At 55.3% G+C, this 17,164-nt stretch overlaps 1 protein-coding gene across 1 annotated transcript in view; it reads right to left on the bottom strand.

Annotated features, from left to right (window-relative positions):
• ttn.2 (titin, tandem duplicate 2) overlaps nt 1–17,164 on the bottom strand; it is a 267,448-nt gene that overhangs the window by 33,367 nt on the left and 216,917 nt on the right. Inside the window, exon 189 of the mRNA XM_079517777.1 lies at nt 55–17,151. Within this exon, the coding sequence (XP_079373903.1) occupies nt 55–17,151 (17,097 nt within the window). The remainder of the gene's footprint in view (nt 1–54; nt 17,152–17,164) is intronic.

Genomic DNA, 17,164 nt, shown 5'->3' with positions numbered 1-17,164 from the left:
GGTGAAAAATGGGTTACAAAATCGTGGGATAAAAATGTATCTATATCGACGTACCTGAGATCTTGGTTCCGTCCATGGTCTCGGCGGAGACGCCGACGCCATACTCGTTCTCTCCCGTCACCCTGAAGTAATAGATTCCTCCCTCCAGCAGGTCCATCACCTTGTAGGTGAGCCTGTGGCAGGTGTCGCTCAGCCTGGTCCAGCCCTTCTTGCTGGCCTCGCGGATGTCCACCAGGTAGTTCTTGACCGGTCCGCCTCCCTCGTTCTCGGGGGTGTCCCAGGTGACGGTGGCCGAGGTCCTGGTCACCTCCTTGGTGCCCACGTTGGAGGGCGGTCCCGGGGAGTCCAGCACCCTGACGTTGAGCGTGAGCGAGGTGCTCCCGGCCACGTTGGACAGGGTGATGGTGTACTTCCCGGAGTCGCTGCGTGTGGCCTTCTCCAGCGTGATGAGGGTGAAGGTGTCGGTGGTGTCGATGACGGCGCGGACCCTCAGGTCCACGTCGGCCTTGGCCCAGGACACGTGGGGGACGGGCTTGCCCCTGAAGGGTACCTTCATGGTGAACGAGCTGCCGTCCTTCACGATCAGGGTCTTCCTCATCTCGTTGCTGATGTCAAACACGGGCTCCTCCTCCCTCTCCTTGGCCACCAGCGAGTCCGACTCGGGGCTCTGCTCGCTGGGTCCCATCTTGTTGATGGACCTGACGGTGAACAGGTACTCGGTGCCGGTGTTCAGTCCCACCACCGTGAACTCTGTGGCCTGTGTGTTCTGGACGCCCACGAACCATTCGTCGTCAAAGCGTTTCCTGTACTCTACTTTGTAGCCGGTCACGGGCGCTCCGCCGTCAAACAGCGGCTTGTTCCAGGACAGAGTGGCGGTGGTTTTGGTGTTGTCGACGATCTTGGGCTTGGCAGGAGGAGAAGGCAGGAACTGTGGGTCTTCTGCCTTGATGAGAGGGCACGGCACGCTGGGAGCACTGAGGCCTGCCGCGTTCTCGGCAAACACCCGGTACTCGTACTCGCAGCCGTCGCGCAGGTTTCCAGCCTTGACTCTCAGGTCGTACACGGGTTTCTTGTTGACGCGGAACCAACGCGTGCCGACCTTCTCTCTCTTTTCAATGACGTAGCCGCCGATGCTGCTGCCGCCGTCGACCTCTGGCCTCTCCCAGCAGATAGTCATGGCCTCGCTGGTGACTGAGGTGACCTGGACGTTGGCGGGAGCAGCCGCGACAGTGAATGGATCCATGGCCCTGGCGGGATCACTTTCCAGGGCCTCGCCCTCGCCGTACTTGTTGACTCCTCTGACTCTGAAGATGTACTCGTTTCCTCTGAGGAGCTTGGTGACCTTGCACGTGGTGGCTCTCATGTCTCCGTAGATCAGTGTCCAAGCCAGGCGGCTGGTCTCGCGTTTCTCTACGATGTAATGCATGATCTCAGCACCGCCGTTCTCCTGGGGGGGTCCCCAGGTTATGGTGCACTTCTCTGCTGTCATGCCAGTCACGACCAGTGGTCCAGAGGATGGACCGGGGCTGTCCAGAACTTTACAGTTGACGGCCACAGACCTGGTTCCAGCCACGTTATGCAGGGTCAGCACGTACTGACCTGAGTCTCTCCTGATGGCATCTCTGACGATCAGTAAGGTCTTGAAGTTGGTGGAAACGATCTCATTCCTTGGCGTCTTGGCATCAATCTCCTTTCCATCCTTTGACCAGGAGATAACGGGGAGGGGCCGACCGGTGACCTCTGCGTCAATACTAATGACCTCTCCTGCCTTGACCACAATCAGACTTCTGTACTTTTCTTCCAGTATAATGGTGGGTGGGTCTACATCATCCTTGACCGTCACAGCTCCAGTGCTCTCGGATGGAACGCTGAGCAGCTCGGCGGAGTTCCTGGCGATGACGTGGAACTCGTACTGCACGTCCTCTGTGAGCTCAGTCACGTCAAAGTAAGTGTCCTGCAAGTTGGCGAAGTTGCACTTCAGCCAGCGGCCGCTGGGCAGCTCTCTGCGCTCCACGATGTAGCCGGTGATCTTCACTCCGCCGTCGTACTCCGGGCCGTCCCAGAGCAGCGAAACTGTGTTCCTGGTGATGTTGGTGACTTGGAGGTTGCGAGGAGGGTCACATGGGTCCCTGGCTGGTGCAGGCTCGCAGGGCTTAGTGCACGGGCCAATACCAGCAGCATTCTCAGCATAGACTCTGAAGTGATAGAACAGGCCTTCTTCAACGCCGGTCATCTTGAACTGAGTCTCGGCCAGCAGACCTCTGTTCACCTTGTTCCATAGGATGCTGCTCGTGTCTTTGCCTTCAACATGGTATCCCAGAACAGGGCTTCCACCATCACTGGCGGGCTTTCCCCAGGTTACCAGCATTCCATACTTAGTGGACTGGGCAATCTCGACATTGGTGGGAGCAGTGGGAATTTCGAAGGGATACTGGGCGACGATCGGTGCCGAGTCGATAGAATGGCTCTTGCCATAGCGGTTTTCAGCCGCGATGCGGAACAGGTACTCTGCGCCCTGGTTGAGACGGCACACCTTGATGGACGACCTGGCAACCGTGGCAGAGACGATCTGCCAGTTTGTGTTGGTGGCGTCTCTCTTCTCCACCACATAGTTGTTGATCTGGCAACCGCCGCTGTAGCTCGGGGGATCCCAAGACAAAGAGATGAAGTCGGCGCTCACCTCGTCAAACTTGATGTTGCTGGGAGGTCCGGGTTTGTCCAGGATGATGACGGACACCTCGGCTGTTTTGGTGCCAATAGAGCTAGTCAGGGTGATCTCGTACTTTCCAATGTCCTCCTTGGTTGCGTCCTTGATGGTGATCTTGGACGAGGTCTTGGAGGTGAGGACGTTGACCCTGGTGGTCTGCTTCAGCACCTGGCCGTCCTTCTTCCAGGACACCTCAGGCTGAGGTCTGCCCTTGAAAGGAATGTCGAGCTTCAGGTCATCTCCAGCCTTCACGCTGAATGTGTTGAACATCAGGTTGATGGTGGGTTCAAGGGTGGTGTCCTTCACCATCACAGGGCTGGCCAGGGGCTTGGCGTCGCTCTTGCCCTTGTCATTCACAGCAGTCACCCTGAAGGAGTATTCCTCTCCGGTGTTAAGTCCATCGATTGTGGCCTCCAGCGCTTTCATTTCACTGCACACCGTCCATTTGTCGTCTCCCTTAGACTGTATCTCTACGATGTAGCTTGTGATCTTGCTGCCTCCGTCGTGGTCGGGCTTCTCCCAGGCGAGGCTGACACCGTGACGTGTCACATCCACCAGGGTGACCTTACCAGGAGGCAGAGGGGCCTCTGACACTTTGATGGCCTCCGTGGAGGCGGGCAGACCCACTCCCAGCTCGTTCACAGGCAACACACGGAAGTAGTACAGTCCTCCCTCCTGGAGGTCAGAGATGATGTAGGAATTCCTCACGCAGTTGTTGCAGACACTGGTGAAGGCCATTCTCTTCTGCTCTCTCTTCTCCACGATGTAGTGCGAGACCTTGACCCCGCCGTCGATGAGAGGAGGTTCCCAGGAGATGGAGACCGACTTACTCCTCACGTCCTTCACCAGCAGGTTGGTAGGAGCGCTGGGGGAGTCCAGGATCCTGACGTTGATGTAGGCTGACTTTGTGCCACTCAGGTTCTCCAGGGTTAGCACGTACTTGCCAGTGTCAAATCTGTCAACGTTGTCGATCACCAACATTGTGTAGGAGCTGGTGACCTCAATTTGTGCACGCTCAGTCATAGAACCGTCAGACTTAGACCATTTCACCTCAGGCTCAGGCTTTCCTCTGATGGGGACAAACAGGCGCAGGGTGGCACTGGCACGGACGTTAACCATCTTCCTCAGGTCAGCGTCCAGCTCAATCTCAGGAGCTTCCAGCGTCTCAGAAGCAATCACAGGCGCAGGTAAGTCCACGTGGTCTCCTACTCCCTCGACGTTCATGGCACAAATGCGGAAGTAATACTCCAAGTTCTCCTTCAGTCTCTTGACGGTGTAACTAGTAGTCTGCACACCACTGGGTGGTGTAGCTGTGATCCACTCGTCATCAGACGCCTCCCTCACCTCAACAACGTATCCGCTGACCGGCGCTCCGCCATCATAGATGGGCCTGGACCAGGCTAAGGAGACAGAGGTGCTAGAGTGGTCTGTCACTTTGGGATTGCTAGGAGCACCCGGTGGATAAATGGCATCGAGGGCCATGATGTAGTCCGTCGCAGAACTGGGCTTGCCCACGCCTGCAGCGTTTTCAGCCGAGACTCTGAACTCATAGGAGTGACCCTCTAGGAGGCCTGTGCATCTGAACCTGCAGTCAGTCAGTCTCTTCTTGTTGGCCCTTGCCCATCTGATGCCCTCTTTGTCACGCTTCTCCAGGACGTATCCGTCGATCATAGATCCTCCGTCGCTCTCGGGTCTCTCCCAGGTGAGCACGATGGAGTCTCTGGTGATGACACCGACCTCGGGGACGGAGGGAGAGCTGGGAGTGGTGAAGGGGTTGCGAGCAACAACCGGATCCGACTCCAGAGGTTCACCGACACCATATTTGTTCACGGCTGTGACTCTGAAGATGTACTCGTTGCCAGGCAGCAGCTTGGTGACTTTGTAGCTGATAGCCTGGATGCTCGGTTCCACCAACGTCCACGACAATCGGCTGGTTTCCCTCCTCTCCACGATGTAATGCTGGATGGCGGCTCCGCCATCGTGCGGGGGGTGGTTCCAGTGCAGATAGCACTTCTCGGAAGTCACTCCCTTCACCTCTAGTGGGCCTGCAGGAGGACCAGGTCTGTCCAGTACCTTCACATTAACTGGGACCATCTTGATTCCACCAACGTTGATGAGTTTCAGCATGAAGTGGCCTCCGTCCACTCTGACGCATTCCTTGACGGTCAAAACGGTTCGTGTAATTGTGGTCTTGACCTCCATTCTAGGCGTGGTCTGATCTATCTCTTTTCCATCCTTCAGCCAGATGACCTCGGGCAACGGTTTGCCAGTGTAGTCTGCGTCTATGACGTACGTTTCACCAGCGTGAACCACGGTCAGATCGTTGAACTTAGGATCCAGGGTGGCTTCTGGCGCCTCAATCTCATCCTTGGCAGTGATTTCTCCTGTGCTTGCAGAAGGAGCGCTCAAGGTGCCCGCTGCGTTCCTGGCGATGACTCGGAACTCGTAGACGGCGTTCTCTGTCATGTTTGTGTACGTGAACTGGGTCAAAAGGATGTTGGTGAAGCTGGCCTTCATCCAGCGCATGTCTGGGTGCTTCCTCCTTTCAACGATGTAGCCAGTGATACAGCTGCCCCCGTCGTACTGGGGACGTGTCCACTGGAGGGTCACAAAGTTCCTGGTGATGTCGATAGCCTCGATGTGGGTGGGTGGGTCAACGGGGTCCGTGGCCACCGTAGTTGCAGACAGCTTGCTAGCGGGGCTGAGCCCGGCGATATTCTCGGCGTACACTCTGAATTCATACTCGATGCCCTCCTCCAGGTCAGTGGTTCTGTATCTGGCGTCGGGGACGATCAAATTGTTGAGCTTGGTCCACATCAGACTGTTCTTCTCCTTCCTCTCGATGTGGTAGCCCAGGACGGGACTGCCTCCGTTGTTGGCAGGAGGTTTCCATTCCACCACCATGTTGTCCTTGGTCACAGAGGAGATGAATGGGGTTCCAGGAGCGGCAGGCTCTGTGAACGGATACTGAGCAATAACAGCAGGAGAGAGAATAGAGGAGCTCTTTCCATATCGGTTCTCAGCCGACACTCTGAACTGATACTCAACTCCAGTCTTCAGCTTAGTGATTTTGATGGTGGATCTGGCGATGGTAGCAGAAACAATCTGCCACGCGACGCTGGTGGTGTCTCTCTTCTCCACGATGTAGTTGTTGATGGGGCAGCCTCCTGTGTACACTGGTGGCTCCCAGGTAATGGTGACAAAGTCGGAGCTGACCTCGTCGATCTTTATGGGGCCAGTGGGAGGCCCAGGTTTTTCCAGGATGACAACAGTAATCTCCTCTGTGGCCGTTCCAATGCTGCTGGTGGCCGTCACTGTGTATTTGCCAGAGTCCTCCCTATTTGCCTCTTTGATAAGCAGTGTAGTAGAGGATGCTGTGCTGGACACATTCAGTCTGGTCGTCTCCTTAATTACCTGTCCCTCCTTCTTCCATTCAACTGCAGGCACGGGGCGACCGATCACCGGGATCTCAATCTTCAGATCGTGGCCAGTCTGCACACTATAGGCGTTGAATGCCACCTTGAAGGCGGGTGCCATCGTCACATCCTTGGCAGTGACTGGAGCAGCCAGAGCCCTGGGGTCACTCTTGCCCTTCTCGTTGAATGCAAACACTCTGAACTGGTACTCCTGTCCGGTGCTCAGGCCTGTTATGGTGCCATCACAGTTCTTGGTGGTGGTGGCCACCACCCACTCCTCTGAGCCCTGAGGCAGCATCTCAATGTAATAGCCGATGATTCTGCTGCCTCCATCGTGGTCGGGTTTCTCCCAGGACAGAGATGCACTGGTCTTGGTCACCTCGGTCAGAGCGACCTTGCCCACGGGCAGAGGAGGTTCTGACGTCCTAGCACCCTCTTGGGTCTCCGCTATTAGACCTATACCAAACTCGTTCTCAGCCATGACCCTGAAGTAATAGACATTTCCCTCAGTTAGCCCGGTGATACGGCAGGTTGTCTTGGTGCATTTGTTGTCCACATTAGTGTAGGATGTCCTGACCGTATCGCGCCTGTCAACAATGTAATTAGTGATTCTGGAGCCACCGTCGAGGTGAGGTGGTTCCCAGGACAGAGTAACACTAGTCGTGGTGATGTCCTTCACTGCGATGTTCTGAGGGGCTCCTGGCGTGTCCAGAACTCTGACAGTAACAAAGGCCGACTTGGAGCCAACGCTGTTCTCCAGGGTAAGGATGTATTTTCCAGCATCGTTCCTGTCAACGATGTCAACAGTGAGCTGTGTGAAATCGTCACTCTTCTCCATCTGGACTTTAGAGGGCAGCTCTCCGTCTTCCTTGGCCCAACTGATGGCAGGGGTGGGAATGCCTGTGAATGGAATGCCGATCCTCATTGTACCTCCTGCGCGGACCACCACTGCCTTTCTGAGCTCTGCATCCAGAATCATCTCGGGAGCATCCATCGTCTGTTCGGGTTTCACCACTCCCTCGACCTCTGTAGGCTCACCGAGTCCCATTTTGTTTATGGCACATATGCGTACCTTGTATTCTTGATGTTCAACCAGCTTCTTAATGGTGAACTTGGTGTCCTTAACTCCAGAGGCAGGAGTGCTGATCTCCCATTCTTCCTCGTCAGCCTTGGTGATCTCCACGGCGTAGCCCTGGATATCACAGCCACCATCGTAGATGGGTCTTTGCCAGGCCAATGTGACAGAGTTCTTAGTAGTACTGACCACAAGGGCATCAGTGGGCATGCCAGGCTCAAAGGTCGGGTCGCAGGCCTTCTCGTAGGGGGTAGCCGGGCTCGGCTGACCCACGCCGGCTGCGTTTTCAGCCGAGAGCCTGAATTCATACTCGTGGTCCTCTGTGAGGCCTGTCACTCTGAACCGCAGGTCTGTGAGTCTGCGCTTGTTACACTTAGTCCACCTGATTCCAGCTCTGTCTCTCTTCTCCACAATGTAGCCAGAAATGTCACTGCCCCCGGTGGTCAGAGGGCGGGTCCAGCAGACCGTCATGGACACTCTGGTGATGTTGGTGATCTCCAGCTCTTGAGGTGGACCAGCAGAAACGAAGGGATTCCTCATGATCACTGGTGTAGACTCCAGGGGCTCGCCTGTGCCATACTTGTTGACAGCCAAGACTCGGAAGATGTATTCGTTGCCCTTGAGCAGCTTGGTGACCTTGATCATGGTGGCTCCACAGTCACCGGAGACCAGGGTCCATGCCAAGCGGCTGGTCTCTCTCTTCTGGATGATGTAGTGGTTGACGCTGGCTCCGCCGTCATGCCTGGGAGGCAGCCATGACAGGGAACACTTCTCCTCGGTGACATTGCCAACAGTGAGAGGTCCTTCAGAGGGTCCGGGTCTGTCCAGTACCTTCACGCTGAAGGAAACCGTCTTGGATCCAGCCACGTTAGTCAGAACCAGAGTGTAGTTTCCTCCATCGACTCTGATGGCGTCCTTCACCACCAGCAGGGCATGGAAGTCTGAGTTTTTGATCTCTGCTCTGGCCGAGTTCTCCACCACGGCGCCGTCCTTGATCCACTGGATTGTGGGAAGGGGCTTTCCTTCCACGATGGCGTCCAGGGTGAACGTCTCTCCTGCATTAATTACGATGGTCGTGGCGTACTTGGAATCCACCTCGCACTTGGGTGTCTCGACTTCATCGATGGCAGTGATGGCACCTGTGCTCTCAGAGGGCTTGCTGACAGCTCCGCTGGCAGCCTTAGCAATCACTCTGAAGTCATATTTGGCGTGTTCAGTCAGTCCCAATACTGTGAATTCATGTTCAAGGACATTTGCGAAGCTAGCCTTCATCCACCTTCCCTCGGGGAGGTCACGTTTCTCCACTACATAGCCAGTGATCAGACATCCACCGCCATACACCGGGGCGCTCCACCTCAGCTTCACAGTGTGCCTTGATACAATGATGGCCTCTGGGCGGCCGGGAGGATCACATGCGTCACGGGCTACATAGGTCTCTGACAGCTTGCTGCATTTGCCAACGCCGACGATGTTCTCTGCGTAGACTCTGAACTCATATGCAATACCCTCTTCCAGAGGAGTGGATTTGTACCTGCAGTCCTGGATCAGTGACTTGTTGACCTTGGTCCAGAGGATGCTGTTCTTCTCTTTCCTTTCCATGTGGTAGCCCAGGATAGCGCTGCCTCCGTCAGACGGAGGTTTATGCCACTCCACCACCATGTAGTCCTTGGTGTTTGAAGACTTCCATGGCGTTCCAGGTGGACCGGGCTCCTGGAATGGATACTGAGCCAAAACAGGCTCTGAGTCGATAGAGTAGCTCTTTCCAAATTTATTCTCAGCATAGATTCTGAACTGGTACAGAGCACCGGTCTTCAGATTGCCGACCTTTAATGTGGTTCTAGCCACAGTTGCAGACACGGTCACCCAGTTAACTGTAGTGGTGTCTTTCTTTTCAACAACGTAGTTGGATATCGGGCATCCGCCTGTGTATGCGGGAGGCTCCCAGGTGAGGGTGATGCTCTCAGCACTAATGTCGTCCAGTTTGACAGGACCTGTGGGTGGGCCTGGTTTGTCCAGGGTGATCACCTCGATGGTGGCATCCTTGGACCCCAGGGCATTAGTGATGTTAATGCTGTACAGGCCTCCATCCTCTCTGGTAGCGTCTTTGAGGGTGAGAGTGGTTTGGTTTGCAGCATCGGTGACATTGACTCTGGTAGTTTGCTTGAGTGCAGCTCCATCCTTGGTCCAAGTAATGGTTGGTTTGGGATGGCCAGCAATAGGCACATCTACCTTCAGGTCATAGCCCACCTGGACATTGTAGGTGCTCATTCTAGGCCTCACATCAGGCATGATCACAAGGTCCTGAGCTACAATTGTTTGAGCCAGCTGCCTGCAGTCACTCCTGCCCTTTTCATTGACGGCAAACACTCTGAATTGATATTCCTCACCCTTCTGCAGGTTGGCAACTGTGGTCTCCAGTGCCTTGATACTGGCACATAGAGACCAGGTCTCACTGTCCTTGGAAGCCAGTTCCACCTCATAGTAGCTGACTCTGCTGCCACCATCGTGTTCAGGCTTCTCCCAGGCCAGTGTTACACTTTTACGTGTGACATCAAGGACACTGACTTTACCAGGTGGCTGAGGCTTCTCAGAGACCTTCACTGGGTCCAGAGTCTTAGCAGGTTCACCCACGCCATATTCATTCTCAGCCAGGACTCTGAAGAAGAACAGTCCCCCCTCTGGAAGGGGTTCAATCTTCCATGACATCCTGTTGCATGTAGTGATGCGAGAGTATACCTTTCTGGTAGTCTCACGCTTCTCAACAATGTATTGCTTGATCTTGGAGCCACCGTCTAGAAGTGGAGGTTCCCAGTTTAGAGTGACAGAATTCTTGGTGATCTCCTTTACTATGAAATTGGCTGGTGCACTGGGTGAGTCCAAAACTCTGACGGTAATGAAGGCAGACTTGGCTCCACTGGCATTTTCCGCTGTCAGAACGTACTTGCCACTGTCGAATCTGTTAACATTCTCAACGACGAGAGAAGCATAGCTAGTAGTGTTGTCAATCAAAGCTGTCTCATTAAGCTCTCCCTCTGCCTTGCTCCATTTCACCTCAGGAGGTGGTCGCCCTCTGATAGGAACGAACAGCCTGAGGGTGCCGGCTGCTCTGATGTTGATCATCTTCCTCATGTCAGCGTCCAATTCAAGGTCTGGAGCCTCAAGCTTCTCTTCCAAGAGAATCCTTCCTGGGAATTCACCGAGCTCCCCAACGCCAACCTTGTTGATGGCACATACTCTGAACGTGTACTCATGCTTCTCCAGCAGCTTCTTCACTGTGAAGTTGGTTTCTTTGATTCCCGTGGGAGGCGTACACATGACCCACTCATCAACGGCTCCATTGCAGGCTTCAACAATGTAGGCCTGGATCTCACAGCCACCGTCATAGATGGGTTTGCCCCATGTCAGGGAAACGGTGGATCTGGTACTGTCAACCACCTTGGGGTTGTTTGGTGGGCCCGGTTCGAAGATAGCATCAAGTGCTTTGTAGTACTCGGTTGGCTTGCTGGGTGTGCCAATTCCTGCATTATTCTCAGCGGAAACTCTGAATTCATAGCTGCGGCCTTCTATGAGATTTGCGACTCTGAAGCGCAGCTCACTCACTGTGCGCTTATTGGACCTTGTCCACCTCACACCTTCCTTGTCACGTTTCTCAATAACGTACCCTTGGATGGGATTACCGCCATCATTCAATGGTCTCTCCCATGTCACCACCATTGAGTCTTTGGTGATGGTGAAGACTTCTACTTCTGTTGGTGGGGATGGGGCGACAAATGGATTTCTAGCGATCATTGGCTCTGATTCCAGAGGCTCGCCGATTCCATATTTGTTGACTGGGATTACTCTGAAGATATACTCATTTCCAGGGACGAGTTTTGTGATCTTCAGATTCAGGGTCTGAACTTTGGGGTCAACCCTGGTCCAGACAAGCCTGCTAGTCTCCCTCCTCTCCACAATGTAATAGGAAACGTCACTGCCTCCATCCTGCAAGGGGGACTTCCAAGCAATGCAGCATTTATCATTGGTGACTCCATAGATGGAGATCGGGGCATCAGGTGGGCCCGGTCTGTCCAAGACCTTGACGTTAATGTTAACCGACTTCTCTCCTCCGACGTTCTTTACCAGAAGTGTGTACTGGCCTCCGTCGATCCGAATGGCCTCCTTGATGACCAGACACGCTGTGAAGTCTGTGTTCTTGATCTCCAGGCGAGCCGCGTCGGGCAGGGGCAGTCCGTTCTTCAGCCAGTGCACTTTGGGCACAGGCTTGCCGCTGAAAACAGCCTCCAGCTTGACTGACTCTCCGGCATTCAACACTACAGCCGAGGAGTATTTGGAGTCGATGTCAATCTCGGGTGGCTCCACCTCGTCCATCGCGGTGATGGCTCCGGTGCTCTCAGATGGTTTGCTATAGACACCACCCGCATTCCTGGCAATGACACGGAACTCATAGATCTGATTCTCGGTCAGGTCTGTGGCAACAAATTGAGGCTCGAGGACGTTGGCAAAGCTAGCCTTCATCCAATGGCCACTATCTCCTTTCTTCTTCTCCACCACGTAGCCTGTGATCTTGCTGCCACCATCACTCTCAGGGATTTTCCACTTAAGAGTCACACGACTCCTGGTGACAATTGTAGCTACTGGCTTTCCAGGGCTGTCACATGGGTCTCTGGCCACTTGCATCTCAGTCAGTTTGCTGACCTTACTGAGGCCAACAATGTTCTCAGCGTAAACTCTGAACTCGTACTCAATGCCTTCCTCAAGGCCGCAGACCTTGTATCTGGTCTCTGGGATGATCTGTTTGTTCCCCTTTGCCCACATGAGGCTGTTCCTCTCTTTGAGCTCCAGGTGGTATCCCATGATCTTGCTTCCACCATCGCTGCTGGGTGCATCCCATACAACCACCATGTTATCTTTAGTGGCTGACTGGACGACAACAGAGAGGGGTGAGCCGGGCACTTCGTAAGGATATTGAGCAACAAGGGTCTCAGAGATCAGGCACGAGGACTTGCCATATCTGTTCTCTGCAGCGATCCTGAACTGGTACTCGGTTCCAGTCTTCAAACGAGCTGCTTTCACGGTGGTTCTTGCTACAGTAGCAGACACAATCTGCCAGTTAACAGTGGACGTGTCTCTCTTCTCAACAACATAGTTGTTTATACTACAGCAACCGTCATACTCTGGTGGTTCCCAGGACAGAACCACACTGTCAGCAGTGACCTCTTCCATGGTAATTGGGCCGGTTGGGGGACCAGGTTTATCCAGGACAACAACATTAATGTCCAGGGTGGCTTCTCCTGATGAATTGTTCAACTTAATGTTGTAGGTACCCACATCATCTCGGCAGGCCTCCTTGATCATCAGGCAAAGGCCTTTGTCAGTCATGTCAGCATTAACCCTAGTTGTCTCCTTGAGGGCGACGCCCGCTTTGAGCCAAGCCACAGTGGGCTTAGGATGCGCAGCAAATGGTACTTCTATCTTCAGATCATCCCCTGCCAAAACGTTGAATGTTGTGAACTGCAACTTGAAGGTTGGGACGATGACCAAGTCTTTGGCTGTTACAGGCATGCTAAGAGGTCGAGGATCACTGACTCCCTTCTCATTGCTGGACGAGATACGGAACATGTACTCCTGTCCCTGAGTGAGGCCAGTGACGACAGCCGCGTTGGTCTTAACCAGCATGACCTGGGTCCAGGTCTCACTGCCCTTATTCTGCATCTCAATAATGTAACCTGTGATTCTGCTGCCACCATCATAATCGGGTTTCTCCCAGGACAGACTGATGCTGGTACCAGTTACCTCATGGAGAGACACTTTGCCTGGTGGCAGAGGCTTCTCTGAAGCCTTGACTGCTTCCATGGTTTCCACTGGGAGGCCGATTCCATACTCGTTCTCAGCGAGGATTCTGAAGAAGTATAGTTTTCCTTCCTCCAGATCTCCAATCTTCCAGCTGGACTTGTGGCAGCTGTCACTGACCGTTGTGTAGGCCATTCTGGTGGACTCACGCTTCTCCACTATGTACTTTTGGATTCGAGCGCCTCCGTCAATGAGAGGTGCATCCCACATGAGCGAGACTGAATCTCTGGTGATCTCTTTGATGAGCAGATTCTGTGGTGCTCCAGGGGTATCCAGCACTCTGACATTGACGTAGGCCATCTTGCTTCCAGAGCCATTCTCCACAGTCACCAAGTATTTACCACCGTCAAACCGGTCAACATTTTCAACCTGAAGACTGGTAAAAGATGGGCTGACTTCAATATTGGCCTTGTCCATGGATTCTCCGTGCTCTCTTGCCCATTTCACGTCAGGTGCGGGTCTCCCCTTGATGGGGACAAACAGTCTGAGGGTGCTGCAGGCTCTGATGCAGACCACCTTACGTAGCTCGGCTCCAAGTTCAACCTCTGGAGCAAGGAATCTGTCCTCGGCGATGGGAGTTCCAGGCACCGCGGCAGGCTCTCCAACTCCTTCGCAGTTAGTGGCACACACGTTGATTTTGTAGTTTTGGTTCTCCTTCAAGCCGATGATAGTGAATGAGGTGGCTGTCCATCCCTTCTTGGGAGTCTGTATGGTCCATTCGTCTTCCTCGGGCAGGCAGGTCTCCACCATGTAGCCGGTGATTTCAGAGCCACCGTCGTAGACAGGCTTGTTCCAGGCCAAGGTGACAGAGGACTTGGTTGTGTCCAGCACTCTGGGGTTACCGGGAGGTCCCGGCTGGAAGATGGTGTCGACGGCTTTGTATAATGGACTGGCGGGACTAGGCTGGCTCAGTCCAGCATTGTTCTCTGCAAGGATTCTGAATTCATACTCGTGTCCCGGCGTAAGGCCAGAGACCTTGAATCGGAGGTCAGAAACTGTCCTCTTGTTGCACTTCACCCAGCGCAGGCCGGTCTTGTCTCTCCTCTCAACAATGTAGGTGTTGATGCGGCTGCCGCCGTCGTGCTCGGGGCGGTCCCAGCAAACGACCATGGAGTCCTTGGTTATGGTGGTGACCTCAGGCTGCATTGGTGGGTCCGAGACCACATAAGGGTTGGCACAGATGACGGGCAGAGACTCTATAGGCTCGCCAACACCATACTTGTTGATAGCCAGGACTCTGAAGATGTACTCGTTGCCCTTGAGCAGCTTGGTGACCTTGAACCTGTTGGCCTGCAGGTCTGTGGCCACGTTGGTCCATGCCAGTCTGCTGGTCTCACGTTTCTGGATGACAAAGTAATCAATCTTGGCGCCGCCGTCGTGTTCAGGATGCACCCAGTTGAGGACGCACCTCTCTGCAGCGATGTCTGTGATGGTGAGAGAGCCTGGAGGTCCAGGTCTGTCCAGCACCTTGACGTGGAACGAGTACGAGGCGAAGCCACCGGGGTTGCTGGCCGTCAGGGTGAAAACGCCGCCGTCCCTCCTCAGGGAGTCTTTGTTCACCAGAGTGGTGTGGAAGTCCGACGACTTGATCTCGATCTTGGTCGAATCTGAGAGCTCCTTTCCTTCCTTGGTCCACACCAGGGATGGGATCGGTCTGCCGGTCACGTTGGCCTCCAGCTTGAACAGCTCTCCTGCCATGACGACCAGGTTGGTGCTGTAGGAAGAGTCCACGTCGAGCACGGGCTCCTGGATGTCATCTCTGCATGTTATCTCCTCCGACGGCTGGGACGGCGCGCTGACCGATCCGGCCGAGTTCCTGGCCATGACGCGGACCTCGTAAGTGGTGTCTTCCGTCAGACCGCTGACGGTGTAGATGGTTTCCAGAATGTTGTTGAAGTTGGCTTTGAGCCAGCGTCCATTAGGCAGCTCTCTCCTCTCCACGGTGTACCCCGTGATGGAGAATCCACCGTCTCCCACTGGCCTGGTCCAGGAAACCGTGATCTCGTGCCTGGTGACGTTCAGTGCCATGGGCCTGCCTGGTGGGTCCACTGGGTCCAGGGCGAAGTACGTGTCGGAGGGTTTGCTGGCTTTGCTCAGGCCGGCCATGTTCTCAGCAATGACACGGTATTCATATCCGATTCCATCGACCAAACCAACTGATTTATAGATGTTTCCGACCACCAGAGCCCTGTTGACCCTCTGCCACAGGATGCTGTTCTTCTCCTTCCTCTCCACGTGGTAGCCCACGATGACGCTGCCTCCGTTGGTTGCCGGCTCGTTCCAGTTCAGAGTCATGGCGTCCTTGCTGAAGGCTGTGACAACAGGAGTGCCCGGCTGCGCTGGCACCTCAAACGGATACGCAGCCACTACGGGGTCAGACACGATGTAGGGTCCGGAGCCATACCGGTTCTGGGCTCTGACACGGAACTGATACTCGGTTCCCGTGCGGAGGCGAGCTGCCTTGAAGGTGGTGCGGATGACCGTGGCCGCCAGCTCCACCCAGGAAGTGCCAATGGTCTCCCTCATCTCTACGATGTAGTTGTTGATGGGAACGCCTCCATCGTTCTCTGGCGCCTCCCAGGACATGAGAACGTAGTCACATGACACCTCTTCCAGCTTCACGGGCCCCGTAGGAGCCCCCGGGATGTCGTGGACCAGAACCGTGATGCTCTCCGTCACCGTGCCCAGGATGTTCTTGGCGGTCATGGAATATTCACCTCCGTCCGTCCTCTTGATCTCACTGATGTTGAGGATGGTGGAGGTGGGCGTGGTTTCGATGTTCATCCTCTGGGTCTCCTTCACCACGACGACTCCCTTCTTCCAGGAGACCACGGGCCTGGGTTTGCCGAGCACCGGGATCTCCACCTTGATGCGGTCTCCCGTCTTGGCGATGACCGTCTTCTGGTACACGGCGCGCATGTCGAAGGACGGGGCGGTGGTCTGCTCCTTGATGACAGCAGGCCTGCTCTCGCGTGGATCGCTCCTGCCGGACGCGTTGACCGCCATGATGCGGAAGACATACTCCGCGCCCTCCGTCAACTCCGTGGCGACGTAGTCCAGGGCTTTGATGGCGGCCACGTGGACCCACTCCGTGTCCTTCTTCTGGGCCTCAATGACGTATCCTGTGATCAGGCTGCCGCCATCGTGCAGCGGCTTGGTCCAGGCCAGGCTGGCGGAGTCGGCGGACACGTCCGTCACGTACAGGTTCTCGGGGGCGGAGGGGGCCTCGGACACCCTGATGGGCTCGACGGTCTCCGCGGGCTCTCCCACGCCGAGGTCGTTCTCGGCGGAGATGCGGAAGTAGTAGTGGGCTCCCTCCTCCAGGTTGAGGAACTTGAAGGAGCACTTCTGCCAGGTGGTGCTCAGCACCGTGTAGGCCTTCTTGGTGGCCGCTCTCTGCTCAATGACGTAGTTGAGGATCTTGGAGCCGCCGTCGATGATGGGGATCTCCCACTGCATGGTGATGCTGCTCTTGGTGATCTCTCGGGCCGTCAGGTAGACCGGAGGTCCCGGCGAGTCCAGGACTCTGACGTTGACGAAGCCTGTCTTCTTCCCGGCGACGTTCTCCAGGCAGAGGTTGTACTTGCCGGCGTCGTAGCGGGTGCAGTCGGGGATGACCAGCAGGGTGTAGGACTCCGTGGTGTCGATGTGCGCATGCGTGTTGAGGTTGGCGCCGCCCTTGGTCCACGTCACGTCGGGCTTGGGACGTCCCTTGATGGGAACGAACAATCGGATGGAGGCGCGGCAGCGCACCACCAGGGTCTTCCTCAGCTCGGCGTCCAGCTCAAAGTCGGGCAGCGACTCCTGGTCGACCAGGTCGATGACGTCCTCCACCTCCGCCGGCTCTCCCACTCCCTCGGTGTTGATGGCGTAGACTCTGAACTGGTAGCGGCCTCCCTTCTGCAGGTTGCCCACCACGTACTCTGTGCTCTTCAGCTGGTTCTGGTTCTCGGCCTCCCAGTCGTCGTGTCCCTCCTTCCTGTACTCAACGAAGTAGCCGTCGACGTTGAGGCCGCCGTCGTAGTGCGGCCGCCCCCAGCTGAAGGTGGCGGTGGTCTTTGTGGTTTCTGTGATCCTGGGGTTGGACGGAGGACCGGGTGGATCTGCACAACGAGA

Source organism: Electrona antarctica (genome assembly GCF_951216825.1).
Source record: "Electrona antarctica genome assembly, chromosome: 13".
NCBI lineage: Eukaryota > Metazoa > Chordata > Actinopteri > Myctophiformes > Myctophidae > Electrona > Electrona antarctica.
Note: the sequence above shows the minus strand (reverse complement) of the source record. Positions and strands in the feature narration are given on the sequence as shown.